Here is a 17,902-nt window from a genome sequence, read left to right as displayed (position 1 = left end):
TGCACGATATTCTAAAGAATCTCGAATGAGTTTATTTGCATACAGAACCCTAAACTATTATCAGATCTTAAGTAGTGGCTCGAGATGCGTGTGGAAATAGATTTTAGATTCTAGGTGTGCAGACAAGTAAGTTGGATCCTTGTGACCAGATCAGACAAGATTGTTTGTTGTCTATAACGAAAAGGACTGAAAATCTTTTTAAAACCGTCAAAAATAAATATATTTGCATTTTTTTATCCAACTAACTATACGGAAACGACTGCGATGTCATTTTATGATAGTACAGCGCGCACTCGCCCGCCACTAGATGGCAGTATGCGGGTCAACAGGCAGCTGCAACAGTTGGCTCAGTCCTAAGTACGTGAGGATGGCGAATGCGAGGATGGCGGTGCGGAATTAGTCAAAAAAGCCCAATGCCTCATCCGCTGCCTGGGAGCATTTTGGTTTCCTGCCGAACGTGAGCACGCAACAAAGTATGCAGGAGGAGCAGCAGCCGGCAAAGAAGAAGCCAACTTCGCCTCCTTGCAAGAACATCTGTGGAGCGTTCACAGGCAGAACTGCCAGCACGTGCACAAGAGGACACAATCCATGCCGAAGCAAACCCGCTTCAATGGTGGAAACTGAATGAAACACGTTTGCCCCTGATGTTAAAAGTTGCCCGCAAATACCTCTCCATATGCGCGACGAGCGCTGCATCTGAGTACGTATTCAGTACAGCAGGAAACACGGTCACACCACAGCGTTGCCAACTGAAGTCAGATAAAGTAAATATGTTGGACTCGGTGGATTGGTTGTTGCATCCCATTGCATGATGTTTCGAGTTCTCCCCCACCACTCAGCTAAGGATGCTAACCCATTTGCATGTAAAAATTAGGGCTTTTAGTGCTTTCCTAATTTTCTCCTAATGGGCACAGCCCACTAGCAGCCTGAAATAGCTTTATTTCATGACTCGTACAGCCTCGGGCATTCGCCTGTTTGGGTGGGTAGAAAGCTACCTGTTATTGCTTGAATTAGGCAATTTATTTTCTTGTGATTTACCAAAGATGTGATTTAAACTCACATGCAATGTTAATTGTTTTCTGCTGGCTTTGCGTTTGGTGTTTGCACTTTTCTCATTTTTATTAATGTGTGTTTTATTTCCAACATTAATATACTTGATGATTCAAGTTGAGTTCAAAACATGTCATTGTGTCAGTTTAAATAAATGTCTTAAACATTTCAACAGTTTGTTTTCTAATGTCAAACACAGAATATCTCAAACACAGAATAACAAAGAAATATAAATTACTATAGAATGTGAATAAGCATATTTAGTCATGAAAAAATGGATATGAATGCAAAGAAAAAGGTAGTTTTTTGTATCAGGATCTTTTGACAAACGTTTTAAAAATTCAACCGAGTCACAGAGGACAGGAATAAATAATCAAAGTGGCTAACTTCAACCACTGGAACTTCTAGCTGGAACTTAACGGGGCCTTTTCATGCTTTAGTGAAAGTAGGCAAAAAACCACAGGTCCCAGACCACAAGACCGCAGGCCCAGCCCGTGCAGAAAGCCGGCTCATGATCAGAGATCAGTGTCCGCCAGTCAGCACCTGGTCTTGATTTAACAACACAGGATGTCACACAGTTAGACAATCATCCTATTTTAGTTATTTATTTATTTTTATTTTAATAGAACACTTCCAGGTTGACATTTATGGGTTAACCACAATTTAACAATAAGTCTTCTGCTCTTACGCTGCAAATATCTACTGATTACTATGAGTTAGTGAGCTAAAGTCAACAAGTGGAAAACCTATAAATATACTCATCTGTGGCGAGGGGACTAAAGAGCTTAATAATGGGCCCTGCTCAGCCCTAGAGAGAGAAACGCTGCTCCAAACAAACACTAGAGAGCTTGAAAAGGCGGACATGTGCTGAGGATCTGGTTCAAAGGAGTTGTCAGACTAATGTACGCAGTGTTGTGTAATGGTGCGAGCCAAGGTGTTCAGACAGCACCCATGCGCAAAATTCTTCTCCGCACTTGAACTTGAACTCTCCGGCAGTGTGAAATGGGTGGGCTTGTTGTTTTAGAGGTAAAAGCAAGAAACACGATGGGAAACGTGCTTACGGGAAGTAAAACGCGCTTCGCAACATCATCTTCTCCTCCTCCTCCTCCTAAACGCAACGCGCAACACTCCCGACAGTCTATTGAGTGTAAACACGCAAAGACCAACCGACGAGGTGTCGCATCACCGGCCAAACTGCACTGGCACAAAATTTGACCTACTTAACGAAACCTGGCATATGATACACAAGGACACAACTACCCCTGGGTCAAGTCAACTCGAAAGCTATTTATGATGCATTTTGATGGGACAAAGAGTTATTTTGTTTTCGAACAGTTGCCCTCGTTGGCTTTTTACGGGATTCAAAATCCTGTAAACGTTTGGACTGGTTGGACCTGTGGGCAAGCGCTGAGAGGGGAATGGAAATAATGATGTGTTGATGGAAAGGAGCTGAGAAAAACTACACAAGGAGCTGCCTCTTAATCACTGGCTGAAATGCACGTGAGAAAAAAAAAAAGTAATTTAGAAAGTAAATCTTTACTTATGTGTCCGGCGTAATAACTTTTTGGGATTATGAGCGCGGCTTTAACATAATCCAGACCTAATGGCTGGATCTTGATATAATCTGTCAAGATCTGTTCACTACATTAAAAAATAAACCTAATTTAAGCTCATAGACGATATAAAGTCTTTGCTACGCTGTATAAGTTCATGTTTAACACTAACAATACCAAATGACACAGCTGTAACCATTAAGAGTTTTTTAAATCGTATTATGTTTTGTGTCCAGATCCAGGAAAACTATCTTAATTAATGTATACGGAAAATTCATGATGGAACAGGCTTCCAAATCAAAGGTGTTTTCTGTTAGTACAATAAAGCATATTAAACATTTATCGAGTATCAAAAAGCCTCTTAATGTTGACTGGCTTACACATTTACAGATGTCTCAAGGATAAATTATTGACGCACATTTATCCAAGCAGTTGAGTAAAAATTTCAACAGATACTTAAATTTATAATCATTTCAAGAAACTGTCTCAGAGAGAAACGCTTTGGATGCACACCCTCAATAACACAACAGCAAATGGACTTAATCGTGAAACTCAGCTTGAGACGTTGTGAAAATTAGCGACAGTTTGTCACTTTGCGAAATGTACCATACCTGAGTGTAAGTGTGATTTATTTCTACCAGTGAAACGTTAGTATTCTGTCCTTTATTTGGGAAGCAGCATTGTGACCTTTATTAATTCGGGGTTTATTTCCGCAAACAACAGCTAAAATAAGAAGACATTTCACCCACTCGTCCAAGCAGCTTCTTCGGGTCTAAGCGAGAGGCGAGGAGTTATATTAGGCGCATCTGTGAATATACCATGAGGGAGCTAGTTTTAGCTCGGTGAATCTAATAAACTGGAATAGTGTATGTGTCATTAGATGCCTTCTGTCCTACACCTCCAAGCTTTGGACTCTACCATAAAGGGTAACGGAGATCAACTGTACGACTACAGACTTATGGGAAAATATAGAAAAATGCTGCTTACTTCTTTGACAATTGTCGTGGGTCCAGCAGCGCTCGCCGAAGTGTCCGTTGATGGTGGTCGTCTGGCAGTTGCTCTTTCCGGAGTCAGCCCCCGGACACACATCGCCGCACTCTCTGTCGTTCTTGTTGGCCATGATGTAGTTGTCCTCCACCGAGTCCAGGATCTTGGACCAGTCCAGAGTGGAGAGATAACAGAGATCTGGGTTCTTCTCGATCCTCACGGCTCCCCTGGTGATGTTCATCAAGCTGTGGAGGCCGATCTCTCGCAGCTGGAGCATCTCGAACATCACCAGGGCGTAGTTGAAGAACAGGTTGTTGCCTCTGATGACCGTCAGGTTGGGGAACAGGTCGCTGAGGGTCTCCAGGCCGTAAACCCTGAACAGCAGCAGGTAGTCGGTGACCACCGTCAGCTTGGGGAAACTGAGGCCTCTGAAATCCTCGGGCTTGGTCCTGAACATTAGTAGGATCTTCAGGTGGCCTTCGATCACCGTGCAGTTCTCGAGCGCGTGCAGGTTGGTCACATTGTTGCGGATGTCCTTACTTGGGCAAACTGAAAAAGACAAGCGGGGAAAGAGAGCGGTGCTTAAGAAATGATATATATTCACGGAGCACTTGGAATAATTAGAAGTAAAAACCTGGCTCAAACAGAATTGTGGGGAAAGGTTTAAATGCACAGTACAATCTTGTGGGTAACTTAACTATATGCCATTTAGAAAAGAAATGTTAGAGTTTGCGGGTGTGAACAAAAAAAATTCCTAAAGCCAATTTATCTCACGCAGCAGTCCGTGGATTACAACTGCTGAACGTGACTGATGCATTTCACAAGATGTCTGCTCTGCACACTGGAAAAAAAACAAGGAGTCAGACATGGTCTCAAGGAGGAGGAAAAAAATAGATCTCTTGATAATTAGAGGGGAAAATTTACTGAAAAATATGTGGTTATGTCTCCGGCTTTGATGAAGACCAGACCAGCTTCACTGACATTTTGTTTAGCAACCACATATCTGGCTCTGAGCCACCGTCAAATATGGAGCGCTGTCATCAACGTGAGCCTGTGCTCATCCTTGGTTTACGCCGAGCTGATTTGTGGGGTGGCTTCTGTAACTCAAGACCATAAAAAAACATTAGCTAATGCATTAAAAACATTTGTCTATGAGGGGAACAGAGGCACTAATGGTCATGTATTGCACCAGTAGCAGATTTGTGGCTTTGTCGCTGTTCACCCCGACACATGATCCGGTTTGATGAGGAATTCCTTCACTCTGCTGCTATTGCGCAGATGGGTTGCATTTTTATTTTTCTGTTCTCCGCGACAATGGCGCAAGACAATATTTGTCATCAATCTGTCAATTACCCATCGTCCAACAAATCCATCACATTTTCTAATGGACACAAATATCTTTTCAAGCGGCGTTAACTTCAAAACCCACTGACATCACATTTAAAGTGACGCATAACAGCAGCTTGTAACGGTCAACGCAGCAAAACTTTTTTTTTCTTGAATGAAATTCAAGGCATAATATTATGACCACCCGCCCAGTATTGGGAAGCTCTCCCACAGCATTATTGATTGTATTGTGTCATTTTAACCACCACATTTTAAATCCAATACAGTGTGAGACAAAAACAAAATGACCACATAGTTGAATTAAACGGTCTCAACAAAAACAAAGACTTGTTTTCACTGGTGTACCTAATGTTTTGGTAAATGAGCAGTGACCAGTATATTTTCATACTAGACATGGGATAAAAATACATTGTTTTCAATCCATATGGTTTATTTTGATTCTATTCAAGCGGCATTTTTATTTAATACGTGTCAGAAATGTACGGGTGCACGATAATTATCGGCCCGATATCAGGAAATGATGACATCATTCCGATAAGTCTGATATCATGACTTATCGGCCCAAAAACATATAATATATATTTTTGTCAGCACTGCGGCATCATTTTAATCAGGCGCTCCCTCTGCTACATGAGACCTGCACAGCCTGCAGTGAATGCTGCGTTCAAGTGGCGTCACTATAACCGGAAAAACAACCTTCTGACTGAAAAAAACATGTTACTCCCTCATGTCGGAAAACAACTCATCAACTCCATCATAATTTTGGTAGTAGCTAGGATTTTACTCAGTGCCCTGGATGTTACACATAAATCACAGAAACATGAACGTAAAGAGGTCGGGGAAACGACTCGCAAACCGGAAAAAAGGGGGAATTTCCATCACCATGGGAATGCATCACAACACGCATAAGTTTGTAAATATACAAGATGGCGGCAGTAGTAGTGTGGGAGTTTCTTAAAGTTTCCGAGGAAGACGGTTCGCTGGCTGAGTGCAATAAACGTTTAAAGAAAATACAACAGGGATGGAGAAATAGCACAGAACTAGCAAAGAAATGTTTGATTCTAACTTTATTTTTATGTTTGTTCATTGGTCTTTCTTATATACAGGTATGTTATCGGGCATCGGTTTCAAAAGAAGTTATTGTGCATCCCTACAGAAATGTATTTTTATAGCAATTGTTCATATGAATGTACAGGTCTGCCCACATTTGTGGCTTTGACTAAGAAGTATCTGGAAAAAAAAATCCTAAAATGTATATCGTATATTGCCTTTCAATTTAAAAAATATGGAGATCTGATTTTTGGTCCATATCGTCCGGCCGTACAATGATCTACAATGCTCCAGTCTAGACGAACGTCCATAGGAGCCGTAGCTTCAGATTATCGTGTGTTGCCTCTTTAAACCTAACACTAACTTCAGGGGGATCGCGTATAAAGAAAGCTGACAGCTTTAAGGGTTTCCCTTCGCTTTCTCTTCTGGAAATTAGCCAAACATTAAAGCATATGTTCTGTGTGATTTAACACAAGTGATGACGGTAACATAAAAAAAAAAAAAAAGTTTGCAGGTGCAGAGTGGGACATTCCAGTCTTGATTTTATGGTTCACAAGCCACGGGCACAGCTGGAGACATGTGGGGGGGGTAGGGTGGAGGCGAGGGGGCTGCTGGTGAGAGGACTGTATTTGTTTACGTGCGGACCCACCATGGAGGCGGCCACATCAGGCCAACCGGCCCACCCCCGCGGTGAAGGGGTACAACCGTTAGGAGCGCACCTCTTTATAGCAGCAGCTTGTTTTACACGTTGTGTTGCATAACGGTCACGCTCAACCTGCAGCCGCGCTCTAGGAGTCGATTCCTACAACTTTATTAAGGCCTCGTTTGAAATGCAGACCGAGTGTTTCAACGCGGCTGTTCGACTGCAGCTTGTTAAAAGGCACATTTCTCTTTTGAAATGACACACGCGCTCTCTCATTGTGGTCTCGGAGGCGCGGACGAGATGCAAGCGCGCATGGCGGGCCCGCAATCCTTTCATTTCAACACATCCACCTCCAAATTAAACATTTCCTATCAAAGTGACAGTTACTGCCACAGGAGTCTGCTGGCAAATCCACGAAGGAACATGTTTACAACTACAAAGAGCCCTTCCACGTCCCACATAAGGCCCCACACACAGCCGAGCCGTCAACACGTACAGCTGAGGAGGACAATATGGAGGGGGACGCAGGCTCTGCAGCCTCGGTAAAGTCAAACAGCGGCGTACTAAGTGACCCCGTGGAGAATCATCACAGGGCGGCGAGTCCAGGCTCCTATCAGTGTACACTTTCAGCCAGGCCAGTATTTTTAGCACCACATTCCCAATAGAGAATCTAATACACTCCAGCCGCACCGATAGTGGCTCACGCTGGAAACTGGAACATAGCAGCCCTGGTGTGTAAGTGAGGAATTTTAGAGCGACGGCAGAGCAGGAAGCGCGAGTCGTCCCCTTTCCACGTGTTTCCGAGCTCGGAAACAAAACTTTGGCACAAGTCGGGAAAAAGAAGAAGAAGAAGAAGAAGAAGAAGGAAAAAAAGAAGAAAGTTTTTGTTGTTTTAGAGAGAAGCGCTTAATCCCCAGTACGTGATGACAAGACTGGAGCCCTTCTGGATTTAAGTGCTTCACGTATTATTGAGAAATTTAAATTAAACAAAAAAAACAAGAACCTGGGAGACATCACAAAGGTTACTATGGTTACTACAGCCCCAGCTCTCCGTTCATCTCCTGCTCCGAGACAGACGAGAGAGAAAACACAGCCACGCTGCTTAAAATCATCAATTAGAGTAATTAGTGGACAGATTTCTATCGACCGCGGCCGTCGCACGTCCATCACCGCCCGCACCTCTGAGACACATGAACTTTTAGGCTCAATTAAAACGGAGGAGCGCGACGGTTTTCCATTTCATTAACATCAACAATAAATCCCAACTTCACTACAAAATCAATAAGTCGATTCACGATATTCATCAGCAGGATAAGTTTGTTGGTCTTTATTTCCTTTAATTTTTTTTTTTTATAATAATCAACCTTTTAAGATCAAATATTCCTCAATTCTTTAAGCTGTTGTCACTACAGTGCACATCATTGGAAACATCTGATCAGCAGCAATTATGTTGCTAATTTGTCTGTTTTAGTCAAAGTTAGGAAAAGAAATTAGAAACACTTGATTTCAGAGACCTGGACCTGAAACCTAAATTGTTGCAAAGCGAACATCTATCTATTTACTGTCAACTTAAAACATCTGAAGACAGAAGTTTTCTGGGAAGTTGTGAAGCTGTATCCTTTAAATACAAAAGAGCGAAGAACGTGGCAACAAGACGCCATGAAAAATTAATGCGATTCAGTGAGTTGTAGAGATTGTAGCCCGGAAAAACCTTTGGTAAGACAAAGGAGGTGGCAACCAGAGGGAGCGACTGATGCAGTTGAATGATACATGTGAAGAGTCTCTGTCACATTTAAGGAAACACTTTAATTCCTACCACCAGTTTCACCGTGACGATAGACGGAGACTTCTTTTCTAATAAAGAGCAGTAAAGTTGAGGAGATCGGGCTCCATCCCTTCACCTCGCAAAGGTTTTTATATGTCGACCTGGCTTCGAACTTCATAATGAATTAAAATCTTGTCCCAAGCAATAATGATTATTTCTAATAAATGATTAATCAGCTGATTTTTCACCCATAAACCCTGAAGAAAAAGAAGAGCATATCTTTATAGACCTCACAGTCTTTGACCAACAAAACCAAAAGACGCCCAATATTGCCCAATGTCTCAATCTTTAACCATCAAATGTTGGCTTTTTTTTCTCCACAGAAAAATCCCCAATTAACCATTTTTATTACTATAACACAGATAAATGTTCTGTTGATCAGCTTGACTTATCACTACTGCACATTACTGCATGAAGACCCTATAACAGATGTTTGCAGGAGGCCCTGATGCACGTACTAATCAGACCGCAGCCACGCGCAAAGGAAATCTATAGAGCCTGATCACATTTGAGAGAAACAAATCTAACCACAAGACCTTACAGCTGACTTCTGTGACCCCGCTTACACAACTTCCATGTCACAAATCTGTGCAACAATGCTGACATGCAGCGAATAATTACAACCAACAGTAGCTGCCATGCCACTTACGACATGTCACTGTGCTCGTAATAAATCCTGACACAGACATTTGTGACGGGCCCCATGTAAATCATGTCTGGGTCACAAGACGGACCTAAACTTAACTCAACATGTACTGTCCTACAATTTACTGATGCACTAATGCAGAACATAAATACTGTACATTTCCGTACCGAAGGGAATCGACTTGAGCTCCACAATCCGTGCGCAGTGACAATCCTTTCACTACAGCTACAAGCATCAACATGCACAGACGGCTTCAGATCTCGACAAAGAAGTCGCTGAGGGAGGGGGCTACAGGTTGTTACGCTGATGGTGTGCATTATCACTGGTTCTTGGAGAGAAACGAGGCCTCAATAAGCATGCAAGAGCACAAACACTCGAGTGATTGCAACACTTCCCTTTTCAAGGTTTCGCTGTTGAGTTGTTTTCCAAAGCCCTGCTCAAAACTGACTAAAGATTCACTGGCTGATATCATCACTTTTAAATTACGCTGGGAACAACTTCACTCTGACTTCAATCTCTGTTGAGAACTGCTGAAATAATCTTTAAAATAAAAACGTAGTGCTGTTTTTAATCATGGCACACTCGCTTAAGGCCATATTTAAAGAGTCAAGCTTGCAAACGCTTCACTCTGGCTGACTAAGATCCAGTTAATGAATAAGTTTGTCATCTTTTTTACCATCACCGGGGGGTCAGACTGCGACTTTACTAATGCCACGTGACATTTACATCGGAGGTCGGCGGTAGGGGCTGGGAATGACGCAACCATTCCAGTTACAGAAGTCGCAAAAAACAAGATGCCTGCATCCATGAAAACATCTGCCTTGTCCAAAATATAACTTGGTGGAAACTTGGTGTGTTGAATATTTACATATTTTGAGTGCAAAGGGAAATTAAAGTTAAAACATTCTTGATATTAACTAATGTGATTGTTATAATGTTAAATATGATGAAATCTACCAGACCCTAACACGAGGCAGAAATTTATAAATATATATAAATAAATTCAAAAGTTGTAATTGTAGGGGAAAAAAAACTATTAACCACAGTTTGACAATATGGTGTTTGGCTCTGTTTTGGTTTTACCAGACTATTGTAGTTCCCATATATCACATGAAAAACTTAAATTACACAGTAATAGCATTTTATGTATGTAATACTGCCTGTACACCCGATTTAGAAGTGATAATAAGCGAAATATTACAGGAGCTATTAATTACAGTTTACACATGGAGGCGGCCATCTTGGCGTAGTGAGGATTCTACAGCTTCATGAGTAGGAAATGCTACTTCGGGGGGCGTTCGTTGAAAATTCCGACTTCCGAGTACAAACACAACGCACCATAAGACTCTGGGACAAGAGTCTAGGCCACTCTTGACCGTTTGGACCTGACTGTACGTGTTTTTTGAGCAGGTGCAGGAGCGGAGTCCATTATCATATGCGCTGGCTGTTTGGCGGAGGTGACATGGGAACACAGCGCGTTACGAATACAGCAAAACAAAACGAAAAAAAGAACAGTTTAAACCAAAGTAACTCAGGTCCAGCTCTTTAAATAGAGAGTAACTCAGTGAAAGAGAGTGACCACAAAGCTCTCTCTTGGGATTGTGCAATGTGTATACTGTGGCTCTGGACCAAAGATCATTTTGTGATCCGGTTGCCCACCAGCGGCACTCACTTATATATTACTCTGTCTGCCGGTTAACAAAAAAAATATAAAAACAAAAATCATTTCATGTATAAATAAAAATCACAACCCTATCATTTTTTGTCTACTTTTTGTTTAAATTTAGAACGTCCGTTACTTAGAAAACCCTCAGTAATTTGAGACTAAAATGACGAGTGCCCTGCTCTAGTTTACCACTCGAGTGGCCTTCGTTATCAGGACACACAAGAGTCTTTTTAAAAAAAACTTCAAGTGGCCAAGAAATACCGGCAACAGAGGCCAACTCTGACGTCACCTCGTGTGGACCAGAAATGTGGACTTCAACACTCCACACAGACTACAGTCAACGTGCAGGCAGCTTCTATGTTCTACACTCGCGTGAAAGATGAGCCAACCGGAAAAGCCACGATTAGCTAGCGACAAACCACCGTAGAGAGCCGGCCTCTTCTGAATCCTGCTGATCAGTTGTTGCACAGTTTATTCTTTCTAGATGATCACATTGAAAATATTTGTTTATTTGAATGTTTAGATGAGCTGACGATGTATAACGAGAAAAGTCATGGTTGTTACTTATTGTGGACATCTTCTCCAAGCTGAACAGCCAATCGGAGTAATCTCTCTCAGCGAGTCACTCCACCACACATTCAACAAGTTGTGAATTTCACAGAGATGAATATCTATCTATCTATCTATCTATGCGACAGGCACTGGACCAAAACCAATAGCGCAGGACACGGCAGAAAATGAGAGCCACAGATGACGCGACAATGAAAAGCAGCCGACCGACGGCGTCGTGTGTCACAGTCCACTAGGACAACATCGACAAGGAGGTAATAATTACCCCTGAAGTGTGACAGCACAATAATTAGCACCATTTCCTGTTAACAGGGACATTGTGACACGGTTAAGGCTATAACACGCCAAGATTCCCTCGTCAAACCAATGTGTGGACAAAATGCGAGAGTGCAGGTGTGTCAGATTACTCAGTTTTCAAGCAGAACACAAACATGAGCCTGTCAACCTGGATTACTCGGCTATTGTTGAACGTGACAAGTGCAAAAATCATTGTATTGTGCACACGTCAAACGCACGGTTTGGTACTTGAGATCGCAGTGGCAGTTTGTGTGTAGTGTTCATCGCTTTACGATTGCCCTCCTTGTCGGGAGGCGTAAATCAAGAGCGCCCGGGGGTCGCTGGATCGCTGCCCCCGATTGCAGACTTGTTCTGATCAGAGTGGCTTTCAGCAACAGGGTGCCGGTGGCTTCACGACGACCCCCTTTCGTCTGACGCTCTGAAACTGATGTGTTATCACGGAGGTACAACAAGCAGACTCGGCCACCTGAGACCAGGCCGGGAGCTGCTTGTGCCTGTATCTCTGTAGGTATTGTAGCCGAGTGTGCAAGACAAGAAAGACAACACAACATGCTAATAATAAAACGATCATAAACCCGTGAGGCTAAAAAAACACGCACGCTAAATGCAACCTAAATAACACTGTAAACAAAAGCGAAGCTTTCAACACTAGCGAGTCCAGCTTATGAAATCGGCCAGTGTGAAGCCCAGATTCCACTTTTCCCTTCTGCGGTTCTCTCAAGTCTGAGAGGAGCGAAAGGGGGGGGCGGCAACGCAATTACACAACTGGCTTCTGATTTATGCCCTAAAATTCTCGCTCAAACTGGTTTGATGACATCTCTCCATTCGCCCCTCACTAAAATCTGATGACAGGTGAGAGTGCCTGCGCTTTCCTTTTCCTCAGGAGTGCCTCTTAAGTCAAACTAACACCACGTACAGCAGCAGCAGCAGCAGCAGCAGCATGGACATACTGCCTGCTGTACGTACGATCAGTAAAACAAATGTCTCATGATAAACATGGGAGGAGCTTCTGTTCAACCGTCTTTGAATCACATAAAATGCAGTTTGCTTGTGTCAAAGAACTGTGGGACAAATCAAAACTATTAAGAGTTTTAAGTACAGGAGACGATCTCAAAGCATTCATGTGAACTGTAGCAAAATGTTACTCTTCTGTATACAGCACATGTGGATCAGACTGCCAAATATTTATAAAAGGAAGGACTTAAAGTCTTATTTGATATCAGATTGGTTTTAGAAGTCTGGCAGCTATTTTAATCAGTACTTTGGGAGTTATCACACACTATAAAACTCAAAACAAAAGTAATGACAGATGGACTGAACACAAGCCAACGTTTCCTCCATCTTGACGAAGCCAAGCACTATTTCATCAAGTTATTCTGACAGCAGAGAAACAACAATTCCAGCATTTTATAGGCGAAAAAGTTTGGAAATTCTTCATCTATTCTCCAATAAATCACCGATAACCACCCTAGTGAACCATCTGCTGAGAAATAATTACATTTCCTGGTAAAGGGGCCAAAGAGTGATCTGTGTAGTGTCACCTTCACTATCTCCGTTGTTGTCACCATTAAAATGCTTACTGCACAGCGAGCTGCAAGCAGAAAGTAGTCGCACGGGTTCGCGAGAAATTTCCTCACAACAAATATTAGTTTAAAGTACAGATTACAAAAGTCTAAAACAGTGCGAGTACGGAGACAGTGCGATGTTTGAGTAATGTCAAAATGTCTCCAGGCGACTGCAAAGGCGTCTTTTCATGCTTATCACCCAGGCTGGTGAATATGAAGGGATTGTCAGGAGCTGTAAAGAGGGCTTATTGTTACATTCCTGAACTGACCACAGCAACAAGCTGAGGCTTTCCATCTAGAATAACAACCCATTAAACCCACTAAATTCTCAGACTTACTTAATTGGGGACAAAACATTTTGTTTACAGTTCCTGCAAACTCACACGGCCGATAAGTGTTAACCTTTGTCCCTTCAATGCGGTGACTGTCTACAACATGACTGTTTCTGCCCGAGTGCCTTTCTCAATCCCTGTCTAACAAAACAAAGCAGCAGGTATCTGCACTAATCACCAGTGTGTTTGCAGCATTTCCCAGCATGTGCATTTAAATTAAATGCAAAACATATATTTAGTTTTAAAATTTGCATGTAGTTTCCTATATTAATTTATTTTTACAATTATTTTGGTCCTGAACACCGATATCTGTACATGTCTGTTCAGAAGCAATCACTTCTTTGATGAATTTGTATTTAATTATGCAGAAATAAACAATGGTCACATGCATTTACACTTCAGTTTTAATCCTCTAATTAAAATAAACGAAATCGTGCAATACTGGTTTAACTTTAAAAAAAAAAAAAAAAAAAATTATAATAATAATAAAGCTGTGTCTGTAAATTATTTCTTCCCCCAGTTTATTGCATGAGTTGTTTTCTTCAGTGCACATAAGCAAATTGTGCACGAGATCCTTAATTTTTAGACAATTAAAAGGCAACGGAAAATGCTTGATATAAATTAATTAAGTGATCTGAAAGGCTGAAGATGATGGCTACTTACTTTCTCCGCTCGCTCGATGACAGCTCATCACAAGGCAGATAGCGGCCAAAACAAAAAACAAAAACAAAGTCCGGAGCCTCATGACTGAACCGGGATAAGACACCATCCAACACAACTCCGGGGCAAACTCAGAATATTCCTTGGCGACGATAACTGTTCAAAATAAGAGAATGGGAGGGGGGACACCTTCAGGAAACTGGTTTTGTTTGGCGGTGTGGCCCGACTGGGAAACAAAAATAAATAAAAGACATCCCGGAAGATGGGCGGAGGGACAAGTCCAGCGTGTTCAGTCAAACACAAGCTAACGCCACCTCATGAAAACACGCTATTAACAAACAGCACGACGCATGAGTGCTCCCGTTCAGACTTTAAACTCTTCGGCTTGTTAATTTTGCCCGGTTGAACTTGTCCGTGTTGGTAGGCGAGAGCAAAAACAGTTTCGCCGTCCGAGCAGAAGCTCGCGTCGGTGCTAACAAACAGCAGCTGAGCTGAGCTAGCTAACTAGCCTAGCCTAGCGTAGCCTAGCCTAGCCTAGCCTTGGTTCCTCCACTCGAGTCCAGGCCACAAGTGAAGTTTGCGCAAATTTCAGAAGCCCAGTCACTTGATTTTAACTTTAAGAAATGCCACGCACACGCGTCCCCCTCCGCAACGTACCTTCTTGTTAAAAAAGGAGAAATCGTGCATGCATGGAAATATCGGAACAAGCGACCTTTGACTTAATTTAGAGGGATTTTGTTGACTCCGTGGTTGTGGCATGCGTGGCGTAACGTTACCGTGTTTCGCAAAAAAAAAAAAAAAAAAAAAAAAAATCCACACAAGTCCCACAGAGAGCACCGAAACGGGACAGTTTGGTTGTTTAACTTGTATAATAGCTCGATGCTGTTTTTCTTTCTTTTTTTTTTATTATCCTGCAGCTCGTTCGCTCCCTAAACTCTTCTCCAGTCGGTGCAGAGATTTCAGTGAGACCTCCACTCTCTAAAAAAGCTCCGCAAAGACTCCTCGCTCCGTGTCTTTTTCTTTTTCTTTTTTTTTTCTCTTTGAGAATTAAAAAAAGGAAAAAAAAGAAAGAAAGCAATATATGCTCCAAGTTGCGTTCATGCTCTGCAGAGGAGATGCCCGGCGCCGCAGCTGAGTGAGAATCTGGAGGAGAAAAACGAGAGGTGAGACGGAGTTTGTAGTTAATTTCTCTTTCTCTTCTTCCACAGACAGACAGAGGTAGATTGTACAGTCTCCCAGGTCCCGTAGGTTCCCCTTCTTCTCCCCAGCCTCTCCGCCAGTAAACAAACCCTGCCAGCGAGCCAGATGGGCTTGAGGGGAAATACGGACTGGAGCTTGTAGGATTACACAACGGACTGATCCCACTGTCAGGTGGTCGAAAATACCACAGTTCCTCCTGTAATCTTCAGCATAAATACCCACAGGCATCCATCATTAAATGGGTTCAGTGTCGTGCGAGATAAAATGACTGTACTGTTAGCTAATTGGCACTCGTAGACTGTGTAGAAAGCCTTCACTTAACTTTATTTCTTCATAAAAAAAATCCACAAGTGGTGATTTTCTCGCCCAATTTGGCTTATATATATTTTTTGTATATGCTGTATCAATGTTGCATTCCTCACATTATTGTCATTGGAAATGTCACTGGAAATAGCAAACACTAACAAAGAGAATTATTGACAAAATGATTGTTTTACAGACTTTAAAATTGTAACTTTATTCAGGATTCAGATTCGTTTTCCAATTTTTTGGAGACAAAAAGAGTCAGAAATCTGACTTCTGAGTAAAGTGTGATTTCTCTCATTTTGACTTTTGATGAATTAAAACACGAGCGGTAAACGCAGAGGCCGGAATTCAGACTGAAGTCAACATCCTCAGTTTAGTGTCAAAACTCTAAAGAAAAGTTTAAATTAGATCATAAGTCTGATTTATTTGGTAAATCTTTGAGAAAATTGTAACCTTTTCTCAATGTTCTCAGAAAAAACTGTCACACTACTGAACAAAGTAAAACACCTTTTGCTTTAATCTTTTTTTTTTTAATTTTGCGGGGAAAAAAGACAGAATTATGAATTTTACAAAAAAAGTAATAATTCTGAGGAAAATGTTTTCACTCCAGAAACTTTTTTTTTTAACAATGGGTGTAATCCTCATCCAAAACCTTTCTCTGCAATCACAATAAATAGCGTTGCAAATCTTAGATGTATAAATTTCCTGATCATTATTACCTCTAACCTTGTAAATCTTCTCTATAAATAATTTTTTGTTCTCTCATTTATTCCTTTATCACAATTACATTGTCGTTGTTTGTTTTGCTATTAATTTATCTGGTTTAACTTATATTACATGCTAATATGCACAATCAAAACTTCTTGCAACATTGTTATATATTATATATTGGAAACATAAAAACATTACAACTTCCAATACAAATTTTTCTTTCTTTATTTGTGTTTTAGACTGTTACTTGAAATAATCCACAAACTAACTTGCTGCCCCAAAATACAATTGTCCTTATCTTATTAACATTGTTAATTATTAAATTTTCCAAGAAAAGAAACATTTGTCTTCCGCCAAGACTCCGATTCCTGTAATGCTTTATTCGCCGAACCAGTCTGTTGTGTGTTTATTAATAAAGATTTAATTGTTCGTGGGCGACTCCTGTGATTGGCCAGAGGCTCCCTGGCCTCTCCCCCCTTCCTCCAGCACAAACACTGATCAACAAAAGACACATGACCGGGACATAGCACAGACACAATTAGTTCAGAGTGTGAAAGTTCAGTAGTTTGACAATACACTTTTAACTCTCAAAGTCCACTCACTAGATTTTCTTTTTTTCTTTTTTCTTTTTCAGTCTCATTTGGCCGTGTTCCTGGTGCTTTCTCAGTTGTCATAGAGTCACTGTATCACAATACACAGAGGACCTGCTCTAAGTGGCCTGTTCAGCTATTTTATTATATAGCAGGCACCCAACACATTAGATAACACAGTTTCAATGGTTGTATCTGACAACAAATCAGACTGCATTTATTTCCAGTCAGAGGCTGCACACGTGGACGAATTGAACATCAAACATGAAATACCTAGAAATATGCCTTTAACTGCTGTCCCTGCAAGCTATTTAAATCAGTCAGCACTGCATTCGGTACGCACAGAAACCAAAGAACTTGTGACAAACTTTTAGTCAATGGAGGTGTTGTCACCGTCAGTAATCTGCACGGCCATTACTGAGCTTCGAAGCTCCTACGAATTATGTTGCAACAGTAACAAAACAACAAGTGTGCAAAGTGTGAAATTGATTGACAGGCCTGGTTTGAGCTGTGAAATGAGCATGTGATTCTGGATTTGACGTATGATGGTTTCATTTTTATACCTTTAGAGTTGAGCAAAAGTTTGTGGTAACATAATATAATTATATATATATATAACTCCCTAGGTGTTGGGGGACCCCAGAACAAGACGTACATCCTAGTTCTGTGTTCGAGTGTCCAAACCACACTTCCTGCACGTAGGCAGTTCAAACTAGCGAATTGTGTCAAAGGCTAGCCATCCGGGGCTCCTTTCTTTTTCTTTTTTTATTTCACTGGGCCTCAAACAATTGTAGTGCGCCCCTCTCTGCATGTACTTTGTTAAATCAGTAGCTTTTGACCATTAATTAACCGCTGCTGTTTTCTTCCCTCCAATTTAGTTCAGGATGCTATGGGGGAAACACCC

The 17,902-nt window shown here is 41.6% G+C and overlaps 1 protein-coding gene across 1 annotated transcript in view; it reads right to left on the bottom strand.

Annotated features, from left to right (window-relative positions):
• Positions 1–15,775, bottom strand: part of insra (insulin receptor a) — a 50,048-nt gene extending 34,273 nt beyond the window's left edge. The window contains exons 1-2 of the mRNA XM_047589494.1: positions 14,195–15,775; positions 3,591–4,139 (exon numbers count right to left, since the gene is read on the bottom strand). Of these exons, the coding sequence (XP_047445450.1) occupies positions 3,591–4,139; positions 14,195–14,300 (655 nt within the window). The 5' untranslated portion in view covers positions 14,301–15,775. The remainder of the gene's footprint in view (positions 1–3,590; positions 4,140–14,194) is intronic.
• Between the last annotated feature and the right edge of the window lie 2,127 nt (positions 15,776–17,902).

The sequence above is a fragment of the Mugil cephalus genome, chromosome 7, assembly GCF_022458985.1.
Source record: "Mugil cephalus isolate CIBA_MC_2020 chromosome 7, CIBA_Mcephalus_1.1, whole genome shotgun sequence".
Classification (NCBI taxonomy): Eukaryota; Metazoa; Chordata; class Actinopteri; order Mugiliformes; family Mugilidae; genus Mugil; species Mugil cephalus.
This window is presented reverse-complemented; position numbering and strand designations above follow the sequence as displayed.